We start from the raw sequence: 20,868 nt of genomic DNA, 5'->3' as shown, positions 1-20,868 counted from the left end.
TGCTCTACTTTGCATCACTGATGACATCACTCTCTGATGACATCACAATGATTGTGTGCAGACCTACTGACATACAGACACTCCTGGAATTATAGATAGAATCAATGTCATCAGTGATGCAAAGTTGTATGTCTGCGCACATTTGCTCAACTTTGCATCACTGATGACATCCCTCACTGATAATTCTAGATAGAATCAACGGTGTGAACGGTCTCTCCTGTTAACAAGGATGCCAAAATAAAACTGCGTGGCTTCAGCGTGGCTTCAGCGTGGCTTCAGCTTGGCTTCGGCATAATGGTGTGAACGAGGGCTTATACTAGCTGGTGGATTGGAACGACACTTGTGTGCCAAGAGGATTCAGGATTCAGGATCCAGGAAGAAGTCTTAAAATAACATAGTCACATTGTCAATAACATTGAGGTTTGGCCAGCTCCCCTCTTTGATCTGTCATCAACATTTTAATATAATCGACCTTCACCTGAAACCTGCTTGGCAACTCAAATGTCAAACTCAAACTCAAATTATAGCTGCTGCGCAGCAATGGGTCGTGGCCGGGCAAGTCTCAAGTCTTTTAGCTATAGTCCAAGTCACGTCTCAAGTCTTTAGTCACAAGTCCAAGTCAAGTCTCAAGTCTCTTATGGATGAGCTTTCTATCATCTGCTGCATGCAATCCAGTCTCCTTAGATTAGAACACTGCCGTTCATGACGGCTGGGGCAGAAGGCAGCCGGTTAAGTACATGGCAGTTGAACATAGAAGCGGAGAGAGTAGGGACAGTGGAGGCAGAGAGAGATAGACTGAAAAATTGCCACCCATTCTGCTCAGCCAGGAAGGATGACATCATTGATGACATCATCACTGATGACGTCATTGCTCAAGTGACATCACATCATTAGGTAATTAGGGCAATTACGATGCTCTTTAGGCTATACATGAGGGCAGAATTCAAAATACTGTCAAAAATTCAGTTTTTGACATACAATTCTTAGATTTTGCACACTTCAACTACTCTGACAGCAAAATCTTGTCAATTTTTTTCGTGGAGATTAGAGCTTTATTTAGCAAGAATTTGCATTAGCTGTTTAAAGTACCATTTACAGTAAAACATTTTGATGCACTGTGGGCTCAATTTTTGATCTATCAAAAATCTGTGGAGGACAGTCTACCCATGCAGATGCTGGAGTTTGGTGTCGTTTGATGAAAAAATGTGGGAGGAGTAGGGTTTAATTAGTTTTACAGTTTTTGCAGTTTTGCGGTCTTTAGACTTCATAAATGGCCATAGGTTGCAGCATACAAAAAGTTTCTCCTCATTTGGACACACATTTCGGTGAAAGTGCCAAAGCCGTAGCCCATATGCCTGATTTGTTATGAATTTTCAAAGTTTGAAACTTTAGACGGTCGCTGTAGCGCCACCATCAGGACTATTGGCGCCAAATTCACGTCAACTTAGTTTGGCATGGGACTGGACCTTTGTGCAAAGTTTGGTTTATATTCATAAGCTAGCAGTCTGTTAACACATGGCGAGGTACAGCCTCCAAACACCTCTCTCTTTGTGTTAACATCTCAGAAAAATCCAGGATGTTGTTGTTTCTACCTGGCAGGTGTGTTAGCAGCATTTCGGGGGTTTATTTTCCAATAATGACCGGCTCGTTATAGGCTACATGATCCTTTACCCTTTCTTAAAACCAGTTTTGGGTATGACAAACGGCTACAAAACGTACAACTTAAAATGTAACAGCACACACAGACATTATAAATTATGATTCCGAAATGGTTTTGTTTTATTCGGAGGGCTCCAAGGTGGAGGTCTTGCAGTTGAACTGTCTTTCTTCTCTCCGTCTCTTATATTCTAGCTCTTTCCTTGTCAGCCAAAGTTCATATCTCTAAAGTGGATTGATTGATTGATTGATTGATTGATTTGTAAGGGCCAATTGGAGAAACATTGACGATTGCAGAAGCAATGTCTGATGTACTATGTGTATAATAGCCGAAGCTAATTCAAACACCAGTCCCTTGATGGACAATGATACATCAAACAGAAGTTTAAAGTTTAAAGCAGCAACCATCCATAACATCACCACCAGTCTTGACCTGCTGTCCTGTGTTTATAACACCAACACACACACACACACACACACACACACACACACACACACACACACACACACACACACACACACACACACACACACACACACACACACACACACACAGGCGCACACACACACACACACACACACACACACACACACACACACACACACACACACACACACAGAGGAGTACACACACACTTCTGCCATGCCTACTCTTCCAGCAGGTCTAACTTCCACATGTACAGACACTGAGACATAAGGATGAAGAGGGCTGTCATTTAAAAGGCAAACGCACATTTGTAGCCTACTGTTTTCTATCTGCAAGTCATCTGGGAACGTTTGGGAAAAGACATTTAAGGGACATCAGATCTCAGCAAAGACGACTCTGGCTTACAGCTCAGTAAGTTGCCTGCATATTGCACCAGCACACGCACTGCATCAAGTTATGCTGACAACAGCTTTTGTGTTCAATGCTGCATAATAATACTGTGTATTATAATATAATAATAGTGTAGTAATATTACACTGTTTTTGAGTATATCAACATTTAAAGATAGAGGGACCCCAGTTGAATTTGCATGAGCTATTGATTCTGTGATGATAAAAGCAATGAGAGATCAAGCATTTTTGTAAACAATTACAACATTTTTTGGAATCCTTTGATATTGACTGGCAGATCAGAGTCTGTAACACTGAACCACGGTTCGAGTGTGTAATTGAGTTGGGCTTTAGAGCAGCTCTTCCTTTATTTTCATTTTCATTTTCAATTTAGTTGCAGGTATTTTCTGTCAATCAAAGTTTAGCAACCATGACTAGTCTGTGTGCCAGAGATTATTACTCTGATTTCGTCTTCCCATTTGTTTCCTTTTTAAAGTCAATTGGCAACAAAGCAGTTCTCAGACCTGTTCATCCAATTTATCCTTTCAACACAATGAAGCTCATTTCAGAGAAGTTTGTCAGCCCTCTCAGGTAGGAAACGCTATTTCTTTTATTTCCAGCACTTGGTGGAGGCTGCATGGTCTAATGATTTGCTGAAATTATCTATCTATCTATCTATCTATCTATCTATCTATCTATCTATCTATCTATCTATCTATCTATCTATCTATCTATCTATCTATCTATCTATCTATCTAATCATATAGTTCACCATGTCAATCTTGAATTAATTCTCTATATAAATTAAATACAAAGGATTGTGCAGTCAAATGAAGCGTGCTAGGAAATAACATCATAACTATTTTGGGTTGAAAGCCAACATGAAACACTTTATTTTGACACACATAGTAGCCTTGGAAAAAAAGTCTAGCCTGCATGTGCTAAGAAGCAGATGAATACAAAATGTAATTATTTCTTGATGCTCTCTTGCATTCCACCTCTCTTTGAATGAATGTGAATCTAATTCTTACTCAATAACCGACTTACTCATTTCAACCTCGCCTCTATGGTTTAGCTCTGATATAGACCACGGTTAGACCAGGATTTTGTGTCTACGTTTAGCCGATGGTTTAACAACTTCAAAAGACATTTTAAAATGCATAAAAACCTGTAAATGTGTAATAAAAGCACTGTATACCCTCGTGTTTAAACTATAACTTTTTATTTTTGGTCATACACGGATTCCCCACTGAGCAGTGGTTTAGCTCTGATGTAGACCACGATTAGACCAGGATTTTGGGTCTACGTTTAGCTGAGTTTTAGACCATGTTTTAAATACTTACTGTAATATAAAATGCATAAAACCTGTTAATGTTTAAAGCGCTTCACACCCCCGTGTTTACAGTATAGCTGTTTAATTTTTGTCATATGATTCTGTCACTGCAACCCAGCAAATGGTCGAGGGAAATGTATCTGTCCACCAATTGCCTCTCTGGTGGGAGTGTGTATGAATATGTGAACTTGAATCATTGTATCGTGTTATTTCCAGCTGCAAACATCTAACCCTCCATTTAAACTGATCTCATAATATCCTCATTATAAATGAGTAAATATGCAGTATCTTCTGTGTAGCTTCTCTGTGCAGGATGTGTGTTCTCCTGAACATGCTGCTTCTTCTCTGTGCAGGATGCGTGTTCTCCTGAACCTGCTGCTGTGCAGGATGCATGTTCTCCTGAACCCGCTGCTGGCTGTGCACAGCCGCATCCTGTTTGCAGTGCACGGCGCGGTGATGGTGTGGCGCGTGGTGGCCGTTAAAGAAGATAACCGGCTCTATTATCTCCTGCTGACGGGCGTGGCTCTGCTCGGCGTGGAAATGGCCGTCACTCTCAAGTGGACCCGCAAAGCAGAGTGGAAATGGTAACGTTTATTTCACATCCTTATAATAGGTGGTGGGGAGAGGAGGGCAGTGGGGGGGGGGGAGGGGGGGAGTGGTGGTGGGGGGGGAGGAGAGGAGGGGAGGGGTGGTGGAAGGAGAGAGGTGGCAGGGGGGGGAGGAGAGGAGGTGGCAGGGGGGGGAGGAGAGGAGGGGAGGGGTGGTGGGGGGAGAGAGGTGGCAGGGGGGGAGGAGAGGAGGTGGCAGGGGGGGGAGGAGAGGAGTGGGGGAGGGGGGGTGGTGGGGGAGGAGAGGAGGAGGGAGTGGGGGTGGTGGGGGGGGTGATGGGGGGGAGGAGAGGAGGAGAGGGGTGGGAGAGGAGGGGGGGAGCTCTGGCAGAGGGGTCGAACCTGGCGTAGAACTCGTTGAGTTCGTCTGGCAGGGTGGGTGACTCGTTGTTTTGCTGTTTTACCCCTTTGAAGTCAGTGGCAGCATGGAGGCCTCTCCACAGGTGTCTGGGGTTGTTGGAGTCCAGTTTTGCCTCCAGCTGCCTTCCATATTCTCTCCGCGCTTTTTTTATTGTAGCTCGGAGGGCGTATTTCGTCTGCTTGTATTGTTCTGGGGTCCCGGACTTGAAGGCGGTGGTCCGGGCGTGGAGTGCAGCCCGGACATCACAGTTAATCCAGGGTTTCTGGTTTGGCATTATTTTGGTTATTTTTGGGGGGATTATGTCCTCTGTGCATTTTTGTATGAAGCCTGTTACCGTGTCTGCATATTCGTCCAGGTCTCCTGCAGCCTTGAACTCTTCCCATGCTGTTTGGTCGAAACAGTCTCTCAGGATGTCCTCTGATTGGTCTGACCAGCAGATTTTCTTTCAAACGAACTACCGTACATAGCCGCTGATAGCTATAGCAGCTAGCGAGTGTAGTGATAGCTAGTGTAGGCCTAGTTCAGTCAAAATTAAGAAAATAGAAAATAGAAAAGAAAATATTATCTTGAGTAACCGGGTCATAATTTCTGGAAAGAGAGATTGTGGTTGAGTTTTTCAAATGTATTTTCCTGGTGCTTTGAGCACCACAAGCTGAGTGAGAGAGAAGGCAGACATCTCTGTACTGCCGATATCTCCAAAACTTGGCAATACACCATGGAGCCTCCTGTCTCAATCTGTCTCTCTCTGAATGTGTCGTCCCAACCCGTTCTCACTCCGAGCGCGCAGCATGTTGACGCTTTGTCACGCCCCTTCTGCGTTGCTTGTTACTAACACGGTACCCTTGAGCGACCCATGAAATGACTTGGGCTTTCCAACTAAACTCCAATGTAAACCCATGGAAGTCATCTTTGACGCTCATGGCAACTGCTCCACCGTCCCAACACGCTGCCCTTGTGCGACGGATATAACGACTTGGGCTTTGGCTAATGTAAACCCATGGAAGTCATCTTTGACGCTCATGGCAACTGCTCCCCGGTCTAAACACGGTGTCCTTGCGCGACCAATATAACGACCTGGGCTTTCACCTTTCACTAATTATTATCGTTTTTTTCATTAGGGCTTTCACCAGGGGCGTATTTTCCACTGGGGAGAGGGGGGACATGTCCCCCCAACTTTTTAAACTGGTACCAAACTCAAATATGATTTTATCAGGGATCAGATGAGGTGGAGAAGGTGCCTGAAAACCAGTGTTGGCTTACTGTAATCACATTGCTTTTGTAACAGTAGTGTAACTACTGTTACAAAACTACTGATAAGTGCAGTGATCACATTACACTGTAATGATTACAGTTACTAATCAAACACTCAACTCCCGTTTTAATAGCAGATCCTGTGGCCCAATAGTAGTGCTGCAACTATCGATTATTTTAGTAATCGAGTATTCTACCGAATAATCCATCGATTAATCGAGTAATCGGATAAGAACCCTTTTTTGTGTTTTCAAAGGCTTATCGTAAATATACACCAAAAAATAAGATAAATCTCTTCAAATAAACAACTACATTAGTTTCTTTCTTAGAAAAAACAACATTTTTATTTTTAAATTGCATAGAACTGGCAGTGGCACCATTCATCTTTTTCACCCGTCCTTACAAAGCTGTCCATAGTATGCTGTGATCCGCTGAAAAAGAGGTGAAATAATAATTAATATTGATATTTATTAGGTAAGTTCATAACAAAACTGGAGAATGCGCATTTACACACCCTAGACCTGTTGCCTATTATTGACACAAATATCAGAATAGCAAGATAACAGGTCAGGTGGTGTAATAATTGGAGCCTAAAATGCACCAATTAAATAGTTGTTTGCAATCATCATGAGAAGAGTCGACCGGTCTAGGGTGTGTAAATGTACATTTTCCACACACACACTCTTTCTCTCTCACACACACTCACTCTCTCTTTCTCTCTCACACACCAACAGGCTAGTGTGATCACACACACACACACACACACACACTCACACACACACACACACACACACACACACACACACACACACACACACAACGCTGTTAAATTAGCCGCTAACGTTAACGTTAGGTTGAGCTTTGTATTTCTCACCGAAAACGGCAAGCCACATCAAAAAAATGCAGCATGAATGCAGTTACTAATAGTCATATTGGCAACGTGGCAAGCCAGCAGCACAACTACTACTAGTCTTAATATCAAGTAGCAATCATTAGCATACATTTACATTAGCGTTGTGTATAGTTAACGTTACGTTACCTTGCTCCGCTCGACGTAGATGCGCTGGTGGATGCGTAGACTGGATGTTTACGGTTCAGGTGCTGAAGCATTGACGAGGTACTGTTGTGATATGCAAGTATCGTCCAGTACTTGCACACCACTGAGTTTGTGTCCTTTTTCAGCGTGAAATGGTCCCACACTTTAGACAGTTTCGGTCGCTTTGTCGGCCCTGGTTCTTCCCTTCCCGGCTCCTCCTGTCTGCTTTCTCCGCCGCCTCGTTCCATTTTGCGGGGTCCGTCTCTGGTCTGTCTGCCGCTCTGCGATCATGTGTTCTCATGTGTTTACACCGGAAGAGCGCTGTGCCACACCAGTAAGCGTCCGTGAGAAACACAGTCTCTACTCTCTAAATGCCGTGTCGAGGCGAATCATTTTGGCCTCGATCATTTTAATTACTCGAGTTATTCAAGGTACTCGAGGAATCGTGACAGCCCTACCCAATAGGCTATGGGGAAAAGTACAGGAAATGAAACCTCTCAAAGCATCTACAGAGGCAACATGCTAACACAAAGCTGGTTGCAGAGATCCGCAGAGCCAAGCTGAGTCGCCTCCCTCGACCCCAAGCAAGCAGCAAAAGCTTGCTTTTCACCAGGTAACATCAAAATCAGAGATGGACAGGCTTGTTGCCTCATACATGGTAGAGGAAATGTTGCCAGTTTCAACAGTAGAATCGCCATTTTTCAGAAACATACTGAGAAAAATACAGATGGCAGGGAATGGACAGCCACCATCAGACAGGAAAGTTTTCCAACCTACCTCATTATGGGCATACAGTATGTAAGGTTTAATGTTGTATTGTTAACTGGCAAATTATATGACAATGCATCTCAGGCGATGTTACGGAGTAACGCAAAAGTAATGTAACGAGTAGTGTAACAAATTACTTTCTCCAGGGAGTAATCAAGTAAAGTAAGGCATCCCGCAAAAAAAATAAGCTCTACAGGAAAGCTATTTCAAACCCCACCCCCACAAACATAGACAACTATAAGAAATATAAAAACAAATTTACAGCTAGCATAAAAAAAAAAAAAAAAAAGTACTATGCAGATGGGTTTATGCAGGCTGCAAGCGACATCAAGTCCACATGGAACCTCATAAATCATATACTTAACCACAGTAAATCACCTCCAGTTGCACCAGTTGAAATGCGGGGGAACGAGGGGTTACTCTCTAACCCAAGAGAAATAGCTGATGGTTTCAATGATTTTTTTGTTAATGTTGGCTCTGTTCTGGCATCAAGTATCGTGGATACTGATGTGAACCCTTGTAGCATGATTCAGGGGCAGTTTTCTTCACTCCATGGCTTTGATCCTCCGAGTACTCAAGAAGTCTGCAATATCATCATGGATTTAAAGAATTCAGCCCCAGGACACGATGGTATCAAGAGTATCCTTATCGGGTTGTAGCATGTAGAGGAAGGACGCTCGAGGGGAGGCTCTCGGTCTACTTTTGCTATTTTCTTGTTTTATCAAGCTTTTTCTCTGAAACTTTTGTGAAAACGGTCGAGTAGGATTCACTTTGGAGTTTTGCTTGTGAAATGAGCGTGGGGTCTGCGAAGCCTAGGAGCAGCGCACGAACAACTAAGGCACAAATAGCGGCTACACGTGCTAGCACCAACGCAGCATTGAAGCTAGCATCATTTGCAGCACCCGCACCCGAGGCTAGCAAAGCCAAAAGCAAAACTGATAGCGTTATGCCCATCACGATGGAACAACTGTCCGCGGAATTCGCAAAGCAGAGGGCGTCACTCAAAGATGATTTCTCAGCCCTGATCCAAGAATCCACTAAACCACTACAAGCCTCTATGGACTCACTACAAACAACAGTGAACTCTTTCCAGAACCGCCTGTCCTCTGTGGAGTCAGTGTCCGGCGACAACTTTGCACGTTTAACGTCAGCAGAGTCCACCATTAAAACGCTCCAAACCCAAAACCAGTCTCTTTTGGACCGTGTTGACGATCTCGAAAATCGGTCTCGGAGGGCTAATCTCCGTGTACTTAACATCCCCGAGGGCAGTGAGGACGGTAAGGACCCACTGAAGTTCATGTCGGAGCTGCTGATACAAGTGATGGGACCCGACGTCTTCCCTGCGCCGCCTGAATTGGAGCGAGCCCACCGGACCCCGACCACCAGGTATGCCGGTCGCCAAGAGAAGAATCCCCGCACATTCCTGGTCTGTTTCTCCAGATTCCAGCAGAAGGAGGCTGCGCTACGCTGGGCCAGGAACCACGAGCTGAAATATCAAGGAGCTGTTTTAAGGATCTATCAAGACCTCAGCACAGCACTCGCCAAAAAGCGGGCCGCATTCAATGGTATAAAGCAAGCGTTATACCGAAAGAACGTGCGGTTCCACCATCTGTACCCGTCACGGCTGCGTGTGATGCATGGAAACGACGTGCGCATTTTCGATTCGCCTGATGAAGCTCAACAGTTTTACGATCAGAGGATCAGTAAGGAGTAGTAATATGGCTACTCTTTCTTTCTTTGGGCCGTACCGTACGCCACGGAGCTGGTTAATGTCACCCGAACTGGCTTGATAAATGTGGATTTTTTTATTTTCTTTATTTCTTTCCTTTTGAATTCATCCGGCCAGCAGCCTTAAGACTCAAGGTATTGTCACTCTCACTGATGTTATTGCTGTGCTAATTTATGTTGTAAAGAACACTTAATTTCTTATAGTTTACATTACACGAATATATACCCACATAACTTTCAGCCCAAAAGAAAATGGAACGGAACGCGCTTCCTTAAGAAGGCCTCTAGAGGGCGATTTAGGCTAAGAGTATTATTATTTTCACTGAGAATGACCCGCCTGTAGGCAGATGATGTATGCGTGAACACTATGTGCTATGTGCATGGGTAATGCTGGTTATACACAAGATATGGGTGTGTCTGTTATTGTCTAATGTTTTTTTTTTTAATGATTATACTAATTGGGGCTGCAACTAGCATTGTTTTCATTACGGGTACCCTTTACCTGGGCCATACGCTATGAAGCTGGTTAATACCACCCAACTGGCGTAATACATGTTTTTTTTTATTTTCCCCTTGAATTCATCCGGCCAGCAGCCCTAAGTCTCAAAATATTGTCACTCTCTCTGACGTTATTGCTGGGCTAATTTATAATGTAACTTAAACTGGCTTGAAAAATGCAAAAAAAAAAAAAAAAAAAAAATCTTCTTTTCTTTCCTTTTGAATGAATCCAGCCAGCAGCCCTAGGACTCAAGATATGGTCACTTTCTCTGTGATGTTATCGCTGGGCTAATTTATATTGTAAAGAACACTTGATTTTCTATAGTTTACCATTACGCAAATATATACACAAGCCAAATCATTTTCAGCCCAAACAAACCAACCATCAGGAACGAGAGAATGACGCGCTTTCTTAGAAGCCCTCTAGAGGGCGACTTAGGCTAAGAATATTTTTGACTGAGAAATGACTCACCTGTAGGCTGGTGATACCAGCTTGATCACTTCACATGGCCACTTTTCAATTCCCCCCGTACTCCGTGTATGGGTTTACACAAGACATGGGCTTGTTTGTTATTGTAATATGCTCTTTATGATTATATTGATTGGGGATGCAATGCAACTGCCGATTGTTTTAATTGTCAATTGATATGTCGATAATTATTGATTATTTTCTTTATTAATCGGGTGGTTGTTTGGTCTACAGAGGGTTGGAGAAGTGTAAAATGTCGATCATTGTTTCTCCGGGCGCAAGATGACGTCCTCAAAATGTCTTGTTTTGACCACAGCCCGGGGATATTCACTTTACTACCATAGAGTAAAGAAACCAGGGAATATTCACATTTAGGAAGCTCGAATCAGGGAGTTTTGATTTTTTCCCCCCTTTTTTCTTGGGAAGTTGCTCAGGTCGAATGTCTGAGTATTTATCGATTTGCTTTCTGTTGTTCGACTGGTCGATTAATCGATTAACAGTTGCAGCTCTAATATAGACTGTTCATCTGATTTGTACATGTGTTGCACAACCATTTCCATTTTATTTGGTATTTTATTATTCATTTTGTTAACTCTTAAGGCTTGGTTGTAATAAGCTTGTATGCTGGAATTCACCGGGAGCCTCCTTGGTTAGAAGTAAGAGGTTGTATATCTACTATGTGTAACCGTTTAAGTCAATTAGGTAATACGGGACACAGCGTGTCATGTTCTGGGCGACACGCGGGGGGGGTGGGAGGGGTGTGTGTATTGTTGTTTTTGTTTGTATAAGGCTACCAGTCACTTCTTTTTGCAGTATGCATGTGTGCTTGCTTATAATAAATATGTAATTCCTGTTACCCTATGTTTGGATTTCAAGGTGGGACTCAGTTAGGGGGTAGGGATCTCAACCTTGTCTCGTGGAATGTCAAAGGGCTCGGCCAAGCTATAAAAAGGGAGAAGGTTTTCAAACATCTGAGATCTTTATCGGCAGACATCATTCTCTTGCAGGAGACTCACCTCGAGTCTAACCAACAACGTAGTCTTAGGCGCAGCTGGGTATCACAAGTGTATCAGTCCACATTCTCATCTCATGCCCGGGGTGTGGCTATTCTCATTCGGAAGAATATTCCATTTCAACTCACTTCTTTGACCACAGACCCTCTTGGTAGGTATATTTTAGTTTCAGGAACCATTCATTCATTTCCAATAACACTGCTCAATATTTATGGTCCAAATACCGATGATCCACATTTTTTTAGAAAAGTTTTTGATCTACTCCCTGACAACAGTAATTCTAAAATAATAATTGGAGGTGACCTCAACTGCTACCTGGATCCATATCTAGACAGACTATCCTCACGTCCACCCCCAAATATCTCGTCAGTGCAGGTCCTAAACAATCTGATCAAATCTAGGAATTTAGTAGATATCTGGAGGGTTCAACACCCTACTGACAAAGACTATTCATTTTACTCCCACGTCCATAAATCCTACAGTAGAATAGATTACTTTATAATAGACTCTCAATTAATCTCCCACGTTACTAATACAAAATATCACAATATATTGATTTCTGATCATGGCCCCCTGACAATGTCTCTAAATTTCTCTCTTCCCAAACAGACGTACTCTTGGCGGTTCAACCCCTCCTTACTTGCTGAAGGGAAATTCATAGCATATATTAACACAAAATTAAAACATTTCATGGAATTTAATGATAATGGTGAGGTATCGGACTCCACATTATGGGAAACTTTGAAGGCTGTCACTCGTGGGCATATAATCTCATACGAGGCCACTGCCAAGAAGGAAAGAGGGCGGAGGCTATTGGAGATTGAAAACGCTCTTCCCACCCTTGAAACTGCATACCAGGTCTCAAAATCCCCTGACGACTATAATAAGATATTGAAGTTGAAATATGAATACAACTGCATCCTGAGTGGTCAAATAAACACTCTCCTTTTAAAACTAAAACAAAAGCAATTTGAGTTGGGAGATAAGCCTCAGGCACTCTTGGCGTGGCAGCTTAAGGGCGCCCAGGCGTCTAGATCAATCCTCTCTATCAAATCAAAGGGGGGCGCCTTGTTGACTAACCCTAAGGAAATAAATGACCGTTTTAAGGAGTTTTACAGTGAACTATATTCGTCTAAGTGTGATGCCGCTCAATCTGATCTGGACGCTTTTTTCGACACTCTTCAAACACCCAAACTCAGTGACGCTGCCAAAGAGGACCTAGACTCTGATTTCACATTAGAAGAAATAACTTCCGCCATTAAATCATTCCCATCAGGCAAAGCAGCTGGGCCGGATGGATTCGGCGCTGAATTTTACAAGACATTTTGCAACACTCTCGCCCCAGTCCTCCTTAGAATGATAGCTAGCTCTAAGAAGGACAAAGTCTTGCCTAAAACATTATATGAAGCTAATATCTCCCTCATTTTAAAAAAGGGGAAGGAGGAAGTAGACCCAGCCAGTTACAGACCTATAGCACTCCAGAATTTTGACAGGAAGGTAATTACTAAAACGCTGGCTACCCGGCTAAATAAACATTTGTCGTCTATTATTCATCCTGACCAGACAGGGTTCATTCCGAACAGGTTCTCTTTCGCCAATGTCAGACGCCTCCTCAACACCATATACGCAGATCACAATAAGACTAGCGGAGCAGCAATTTTATCACTTGATGCACAGAAAGCGTTTGATCAGGTTGAGTGGCCTTATATGTTCGAGTCACTGCACAGATTTGGGTTTGGCGATTCATTTATATCTTGGGTAAAGCTGATATATGATAGTCCAACATGTTCAGTCATAACCAATGGTGACAGGTCAACCACATTTCCACTACTTCGCTCGGTCCAGCAGGGTTGTCCTCTCTCGCCGGCCCTCTTCGCTGTCGCACTCGAGCCCCTTGCTCTAAAAATACGTAGTCACCCAAGCCTTGTAGGTCTGGAGGTCAGTGGTATTGAGACGCGTATCAGTTTGTATGCCGACGATGTGATATTATACCTACATAACTCGGAAAAATCGATCCCCCCTCTCCTAGAATTAATCACCTCGTTCGGTAAGTTGTCTGGCTACACAATTAACTGGACAAAGAGCGACTTTATGCCTCTCTCTGATGTCTTCACTCCCGGTTTTCTGGAGAATCTCCCATTCAAATTGGCTAGGGACCACCTCACCTATCTTGGCTTGACCATACCCAGAGACCCTAAATTAGTATTTAAGTTGAATTTTGGTGATTTTGTTTTAAGACTTAAACAATGTATAGAAAACTGGAAAATCCTGCCCTTGTCCATGATTGGTCGTATAAATTCAATTAAGATGGTTTCACTTCCCAGGTTCCTCTATATATGTCAAAACCTTCCCATCCTTCTTACATCGACTTTTTTCAAGAAACTGGACTCCATAATTCTGTCTTACATCTGGAACTATAAAAATCATAGAATTTCGAAAATTCATTTACAAAAACCCAAGTCCGAAGGTGGGCTGGCCTTACCAGTGTTTAGGCACTACTACTGGGCTGCGAATGTTAGGGCCCTAATGTTTTGGCTTCAAGGGACTCCTGGCAATATTTCTCCCGGGGCCCCCTTGTGGCTGAAAATGGAGGCCAGCTCTACTGGCATCTCTTCCCTGCCAGCTATGCTATTTGCTAAATTAGACAACCCTTTAGAACATTTTAATTTAAGTTTTGTCATGAAAAACTCTGTCAGAATTTTAAACCAAGTTAGGAGTGTTTTGAGTCTACCAGATGTTTCTGGCCATACGCCAATTTGTTTCAACCACTCTTTTTTGGCTCCATGGTCAGACAGACACTATCATGCCTGGAGTGAGAAAGGGCTAGTTTCCATCAAAGACCTATACATAGATGGTCACTTTGCATCATTTGATCTGCTGAAGAGGAAGTTTGGGTTGCCTGGCACGAATTGGCTCAGATTTCTTCAAGTCAGAAATTATGTTCGATCCAAGATTCGTACCTTTGAAGCACTCCCAAATGACCATGCTTTTTTTGATGTATTGCTGAGCCCTCCTCACTCCAAGCATCTAATTTCGAGATTTGTATGTTTGTTTGACAATTGCACCACGGCCTCTACTGAAAGGATTAGAGAAGCGTGGCAGGGGGAACTTGGCATTGACTTGTCTGACATTATATGGGATAGGAGTCTGTCTATGATACAACTCGGCTCAGTTAATAGTAGACACCAGCTGATCCAATTTAAAGTTACTCACCGTCTTCACTATTCGAAGCAGAAATTGCACAAGATTTACTCGTCTGTCTCACCACTGTGTGACAGGTGTCGGGTGTCGGAGGGCACTCTGTCTCATGCCTTTTGGTCGTGCCCTTTACTGACCGGATTTTGGGCCAAAATATTTGATTGGTACTCTAAGGCCTACAAAATAACCCTTCAGCCAGAGGCAGAACTCGCCATCTTCGGCTGCTCGGAGTCCTCTCTGAACTTCCCTACAGCTGTGCAGCAGTCTCTGTCACAGGGGACAATTGTTGCCAAGAAACTAATTCTGCAGAAATGGAAGTCCCCCACTCCACCCTGTTTTCAGTTGTGGTTGGCGGACATGATCTCCATCATACGAATGGAGAGACTCAGGTTCTTGAGGACCAACTCACCTGGGAGATTTAAAACTATTTGGGACCCGTTTCTGGCCTACCTTGACGAGGTTAGGGGTGATGGGTGATTCGCCCGGCCGGTCTTCCTCCCTTGCGTGGGATCCCACTCATTTGTATATATGTATATATGTTTGCAAGCATAATTTATGTATATTTACAAGCTGTGACTGGTGGTACTAGTGTATGTATGTTTTTTCTTTCTTTTCTTTTACTGTATCTGTGTTTGTTTTTGGTTTGTTTTTCTGTGTTCTAAAAAATCTAAATTGCTAAATAAAATATTAAAAAAAAAAAAAAAAAAAAAAAAAAAAGAGTATCCTTATCAAAGAATCTATTGATTATATAATTAAACCTCTAACCCACATTTTATCATTATCACTGCAATTTGGTATTGTCCCCCAGGATCTCAAAACGGCTAAAGTCATTCCTATCTTCAAAACAGGTGATACCAAGGACTTCAGCAACTATAGACCAATATCCATTCTGCCCTGTATTTCAAAAATTCTGGAGAAATTTGTTTATTCAAGATTATCCAGTCACTTAGCTACTAACAACATTCTATATGAACACCAATATGGCTTCCGAAAAAAATATTCAACAGAACATGCATTACTTCAGTTAACAAATATAATTTCAACAGCCCTGGACAAAAATAAGTTCGCCCTTGGTGTCTTTTTAGACCTTAGTAAAGCCTTTGATACTGTCAATCACGCTATCTTGATTTCAAAACTTAACAGGTATGGAGTGGAGGATACTGCCCTGAACTGGTTTAAAAACTATTTAAATAACAGAGAACAATTTGTATCGCTTAATGGATATTCTTCTACTAAATCCAGAATTATGCATGGGGTTCCCCAAGGATCAATCCTGGGTCCATTATTATTTTTGATTTATATAAATGATTTAACCATGTCTTGTGAACATCTTCTACCTGTATTATTTGCTGATGACACTAACCTTATTGCAACTCATAATAACTTCAGTCATCTGGTTGGCTGTGTGAATGATGAATTATCTACTGTCTCCAAATGGTTTCAACTCAACAAATTAACACTTAATGTAAATAAATGCAACTTTATGATCTTTTGCAACAGAAATAAGTCCTACCCTAAAGAGTCCGCAAAAATATTCATCACTGGATCTGAAATTTTACAAGTCAATTCTACAAAATTCCTGGGAGTTATTGTGGATGACAGACTCAATTGGTCTAACCACATTAACCTTGTGTGCAAAAGGTCTACGAAGATGCTGGGCATTATAAGAAAAGTCACCCCCTTAATACATCCTTCAGCCCATCTAACTCTGTATTATAGTTTTCTGTTTCCCTACCTAAATTACTGTAACATTGTCTGGGCTGCTACATTTCCCACCTATCTCAACAAACTGTATATTATTCAGAAAAGGTTCCTAAGAATCATCTCACATTCCAACAGACATGCTCCATCTACTCCACTTTTTAAAAAATATTCTTTATTACCTATTCATAAACTTAATATTCTTCAAACATGCTTATTCATTCACAAGTTTACTTACAGAAAGCAAGATCTTCCCGACACTTTTCGAAATTTCTTTACATTCACTTCAGACATACATTCATATCACACAAGGCACAGCAATAATAACCTCTATTTACCTTTCACCCGAACATCAAGTCATCAACACAACATTTCTTATAGAGGCCCCATGCTCTGGAGTGAATTAAGTCTTCAACTCCGATCCATAGCTTCTTATTCACTCTTTAAAAAGCACCTTAAAAAGCATCTTATCCATACATGAACCATCCAACCATCAATCCAACTCCCTCTCTGCCCTTGCCATTGTCATGTTCGTGGTTTTTCTTTTGCCTTCTTTTGTGTGCCCTTCTCCCATCTGTGTATATTGTCTCCTTATTCCTCCATACGCTCTGCTTTGTACCTTGTCTCCTTATTTATCTGCAAAAGTCATTGTGTTAGCCTGGGGATGTCAATAGACTAATTTTCTGTTAGCCTATTGTAACTTTGTAATTTTTTTTGATATGATTATTTTTTATATGATTTTGATTATACGATTATGATTGTTGATAGGGGTGGAACTCCGTACAAGCCCTGTGGGCTTCGTTCCCTCCTTGCACTGTTTTAATGTGTGCTAAATAAATAAACATAAACATAAACATAAACATTACTTTTTTTTAAAGTAATGTGTAATGTGTAATACATTACTTTTTTGAGTAACAGACCCCAACTCTGCTGAAGACAGGGAGGTTGGTACAGGGCTCTTTTCAGGTAGGTTGTAAGTGCTGCTGTGTACTGTGGAATAATAATAATAATAATAATTATTATTATTATTATAGCTGCTGCGCAGCAATGGGTCGTGGCCGGGCAAGTCTCAAGGCTTTGAGCCTTGAGCCTTGAAATCAGCTCAGAAGTGTCAAGTGTCAATACAAGAAGGAAGGTTGGCCATAATGACAATGAATCAGCACTTCCTGCCGCCCTTCAAAATAAAACAATTTAGAAGGTACAGGTACTGAATGCTGCTATAGCGCCCCCTAAAGGCGAAATGACACAATATTTATCCTGTAGGCTCAGAGTACATCCTTCCACACCTGGACCAAGGTTGGTTAGGATCGCACGTTGTGTTCTAGAGTTATGGTGATTCTTGTGAAATTGGCCCCACCCACAGAAGTTTGGAAGTCGATTATATCGCAACGGTGTGCTTTTTTCAAATACCACGAAACAGTGTTGTGCAGGACACTCATCACATGATGTGTGCTTTGGTGTGGTGAAGACTGGACAACATTTCAAGGGGGAATTGCAAAAAAAACTGTTTTGGACCAAATTCAAAATGGCAGGAAATCTAGTCAGACGGAAATGGGCGTGGCCTAGATGAGTAGATGCGGAAGGACCCAAGGAATCCAGGGAAAAAAGAAGTTTGATGATAGACCATACGGTTCAGAAGTTATGGACCAGAATGTAAAGAGGGCTGTTATAGCTCCACCATCTGCTCAATTTGTGTAATTCTTTCATGTAGAATAAAAGGCCCCTCTGTGCACCTCCCTACCAAGTTTCGTAGCTGTAGCTGTTATGGTTTCTGAATTACAGCTAATTTACTGCAAGATTTTTCGAAACCCCATGCAAGTCAATGGGGAAAAAAAATATTATGACATCACAATTGCTCGAGTGACATCAGTGATGGCATCACAATTGCTTGACTGACTGATGACATCACAAATACAACCTAATTGCCAAAGGTAAATAAGGTAATTAGGCTATACACGGAGCCAGAATTCAACGTTTTGATGCACTGTGGGCTCAATTTTTGACCGATCGAAAATCTGGTTTGATACTTTTGTGTAGAACAGTCTACGATGCAGATGCTGAAGTTTGGTGTCGTTTGAAGAAAAAATGTGGGAGGAGTAGGGTTTAATTCGTTTTTGCCGTTTTTGCAGTTTTGCGGTCGTTAGACTTCATAATTGGCCATAGGTTGCATTGTACAAAAGCTTCCCCTCATTTAGGCGCACATTTCGGTGAAAGTTGCAAAGCCGTAGCACGTATGCCTGATTTTTTATGAATTTTTTAAGTTTTAAACTTTAGACGGTCGCTGTAGTGCCACCGTTAGGACTATTGGCCCCAAATTTGTGTCAAAGACGTTTGGCATGGGACTGGACCTTTGTGCAAAGTTTGGTTAGTTTTCATCCATGGGAAGTCGAACTTCCCGGGAGGATGAAGAATAATGGCAAATACAAGAAGTGGCCTGGCCACTTCGCTGGCCCGGCCACTAATAATAATAATAATAATAATAATAACTAGAATGTCTACATTTCCTACCGAAAATGTAATTGTGCTTGCCGTCCTCGCCATGCACCGCCTGGCTTGCAAGGTCCCTGCCCATGGACCTAGGGGGACTAAGTAGTTATGGGTGTGCCTATGTGAGTAAAAGGACTTTGGAGTAGAAGTACTTGGTAGGTGGGGAAGTCAGACTGGTTGTAGCCTACTACAGAGACACAAAAGGGGAAAGTCGGCTCAATCTCTGCAATCTAAAACTACATTACCTGCAAACTACAGCCTCAATAATTACCCTGTATTCTAAATGTCTCCAACTGTCTCAAGGAAAATAGGACATGATAACCTCCAGAGAAGTAGTATTCCTTGTAGTGTCATTCATGTTCATGGTTGCGACAACAACTGTTTACAAAACTAGCAGGCTTACCAGAGCTGCAAACACACAAGTGAAAAGCTATCAATGGCTGCATCTAATCAGCCAGTAACTAATGTAGGCTATCTTCCATTATGTTAGTGTTAGATTAGAAGTCAAATGTACTGATAATAGTCCCTGGTCACCAAAGTAATGTTACCCTTTTAGTTTTGTTACAGAGTTGCTGATCTGTTGTCATGTGTCCAGTCAGCCAGAGAAGCTGCTTGGGTAGCATGCTAACTAACGCCTAACGCAGTGGTTCTCAACTGGTGTAGCCTCAGGACCCACTATTTTCCTTGTCATGAAGTCGCGACCCACATTTCAGATTTATTTTTAAACCACTCAAATTTATTGCACAAAAAACAGCGCATTTATTTAATACACAATGCCTTCATGCACTGTCAAATGAACAAAAAAGTGCAACAGAAGTGCAACTAGGGCTAAAAACCAATTGAAATAAGGCAGACTTGAATTACAGGCCTATACTGTATGTTTTTAAATTTAAACAAGTCAAACTGGTCATGGTCAGAAAGTCTTATTTGAACTGTATGAAATATGTAATAAAAGGCAGACTTTTCTTGAATCACAGGCAGGCTATATGCTTTTTAGTTAAACTGGTCATAACTTTTAATTAAACTGGGGCCATGCTAATCCAGTTTCAATCATCTGAATTGAACTAAAATTAAATATGAAATGAAAAGGCAGACTTCTCTTGAATTACAGGCAGAGCATATGCTTCAGCTTGTTAAACAAGTAAAACTGGTCAGGCTAATCCAGTTTCAATAATCTGAATTTAACAAATGAAAAAAAAAAAAAAAAAGAGTCAATGTCCGCGATCCAATCAAAACGGCCCCGCGACGCTACCCACCAGTTGAGAAACGCTGGCCTAATGCTAGCATTAGCTCAATTAGCTTGTTGCAACTAGTCCCAAACATTGATGAACAGTGTGTCCTAACGCCAGGGGGACAAGGTGTTTGTTTTGGCTGGCTGAGGTTAGCCTATAAGGCACAGTTGATGTTGTTAACAGCCTCCATTCACACTAGGCTATTCACACTAGGCTATCTCTTCCATTATGTTTTCAAACCCAGCTGGCTGTATATAATGAACAATCACAAAGTGGTGACACTTACCCATGGGTTCAGTTCATTTTGTTCATTCATTGTTTTCTGGACATGTTTCCATGCTACATTAACACAGCAGCTAACAGAACAGACAGGCCTCCCATGGTTGGCGACAAGTGTATATCATTCTCTCTACCCAAGATGCAACACTGCTCTACCCAACATGCAACGCTGCTGCTCAGAGTTGCTCTTTAGCTCTATTTATCTGGTCAAATCTCACCGGATTCCTGTTTCCAGTACACTTTTAGCATTTGGTTTTTAACAGAGAAGAGTTGGAGCTGCTGAAAACATACAGTATGCAAATGAGAGTGAGACCATGAGTGATATACCCACTGTGATACAAGCATAGGTGTGTCTGTTGTCTGTACAATAGCGTGCGTGCGACAAAAGTGTCAAGTGTCATACAAGAAGGAAGGCTGGCCATAATGAGAATGAA

The 20,868-nt window shown here is 42.1% G+C and overlaps 1 protein-coding gene across 1 annotated transcript in view; it reads left to right on the top strand.

Moving 5' to 3' along the window:
- Nucleotides 1–2,376: 2,376 nt before the first annotated feature.
- The window catches only part of LOC310781579 (transmembrane protein 26-like), a gene marked incomplete at its 3' end in the record, with an annotated part of 97,476 nt that continues 78,984 nt past the window's right edge, over nt 2,377–20,868 (top strand). The window contains exons 1-3 of the mRNA XM_083642201.1: nt 2,377–2,494; nt 2,969–3,063; nt 4,159–4,389. Coding sequence (XP_083498327.1) covers nt 3,026–3,063; nt 4,159–4,389 — 269 coding nt within the window. The remainder of the gene's footprint in view (nt 2,495–2,968; nt 3,064–4,158; nt 4,390–20,868) is intronic.

Source organism: Poromitra crassiceps, assembly GCF_964638095.1.
Source record: "Poromitra crassiceps genome assembly, chromosome: 8".
NCBI lineage: Eukaryota > Metazoa > Chordata > Actinopteri > Beryciformes > Melamphaidae > Poromitra > Poromitra crassiceps.
This window is presented reverse-complemented; position numbering and strand designations above follow the sequence as displayed.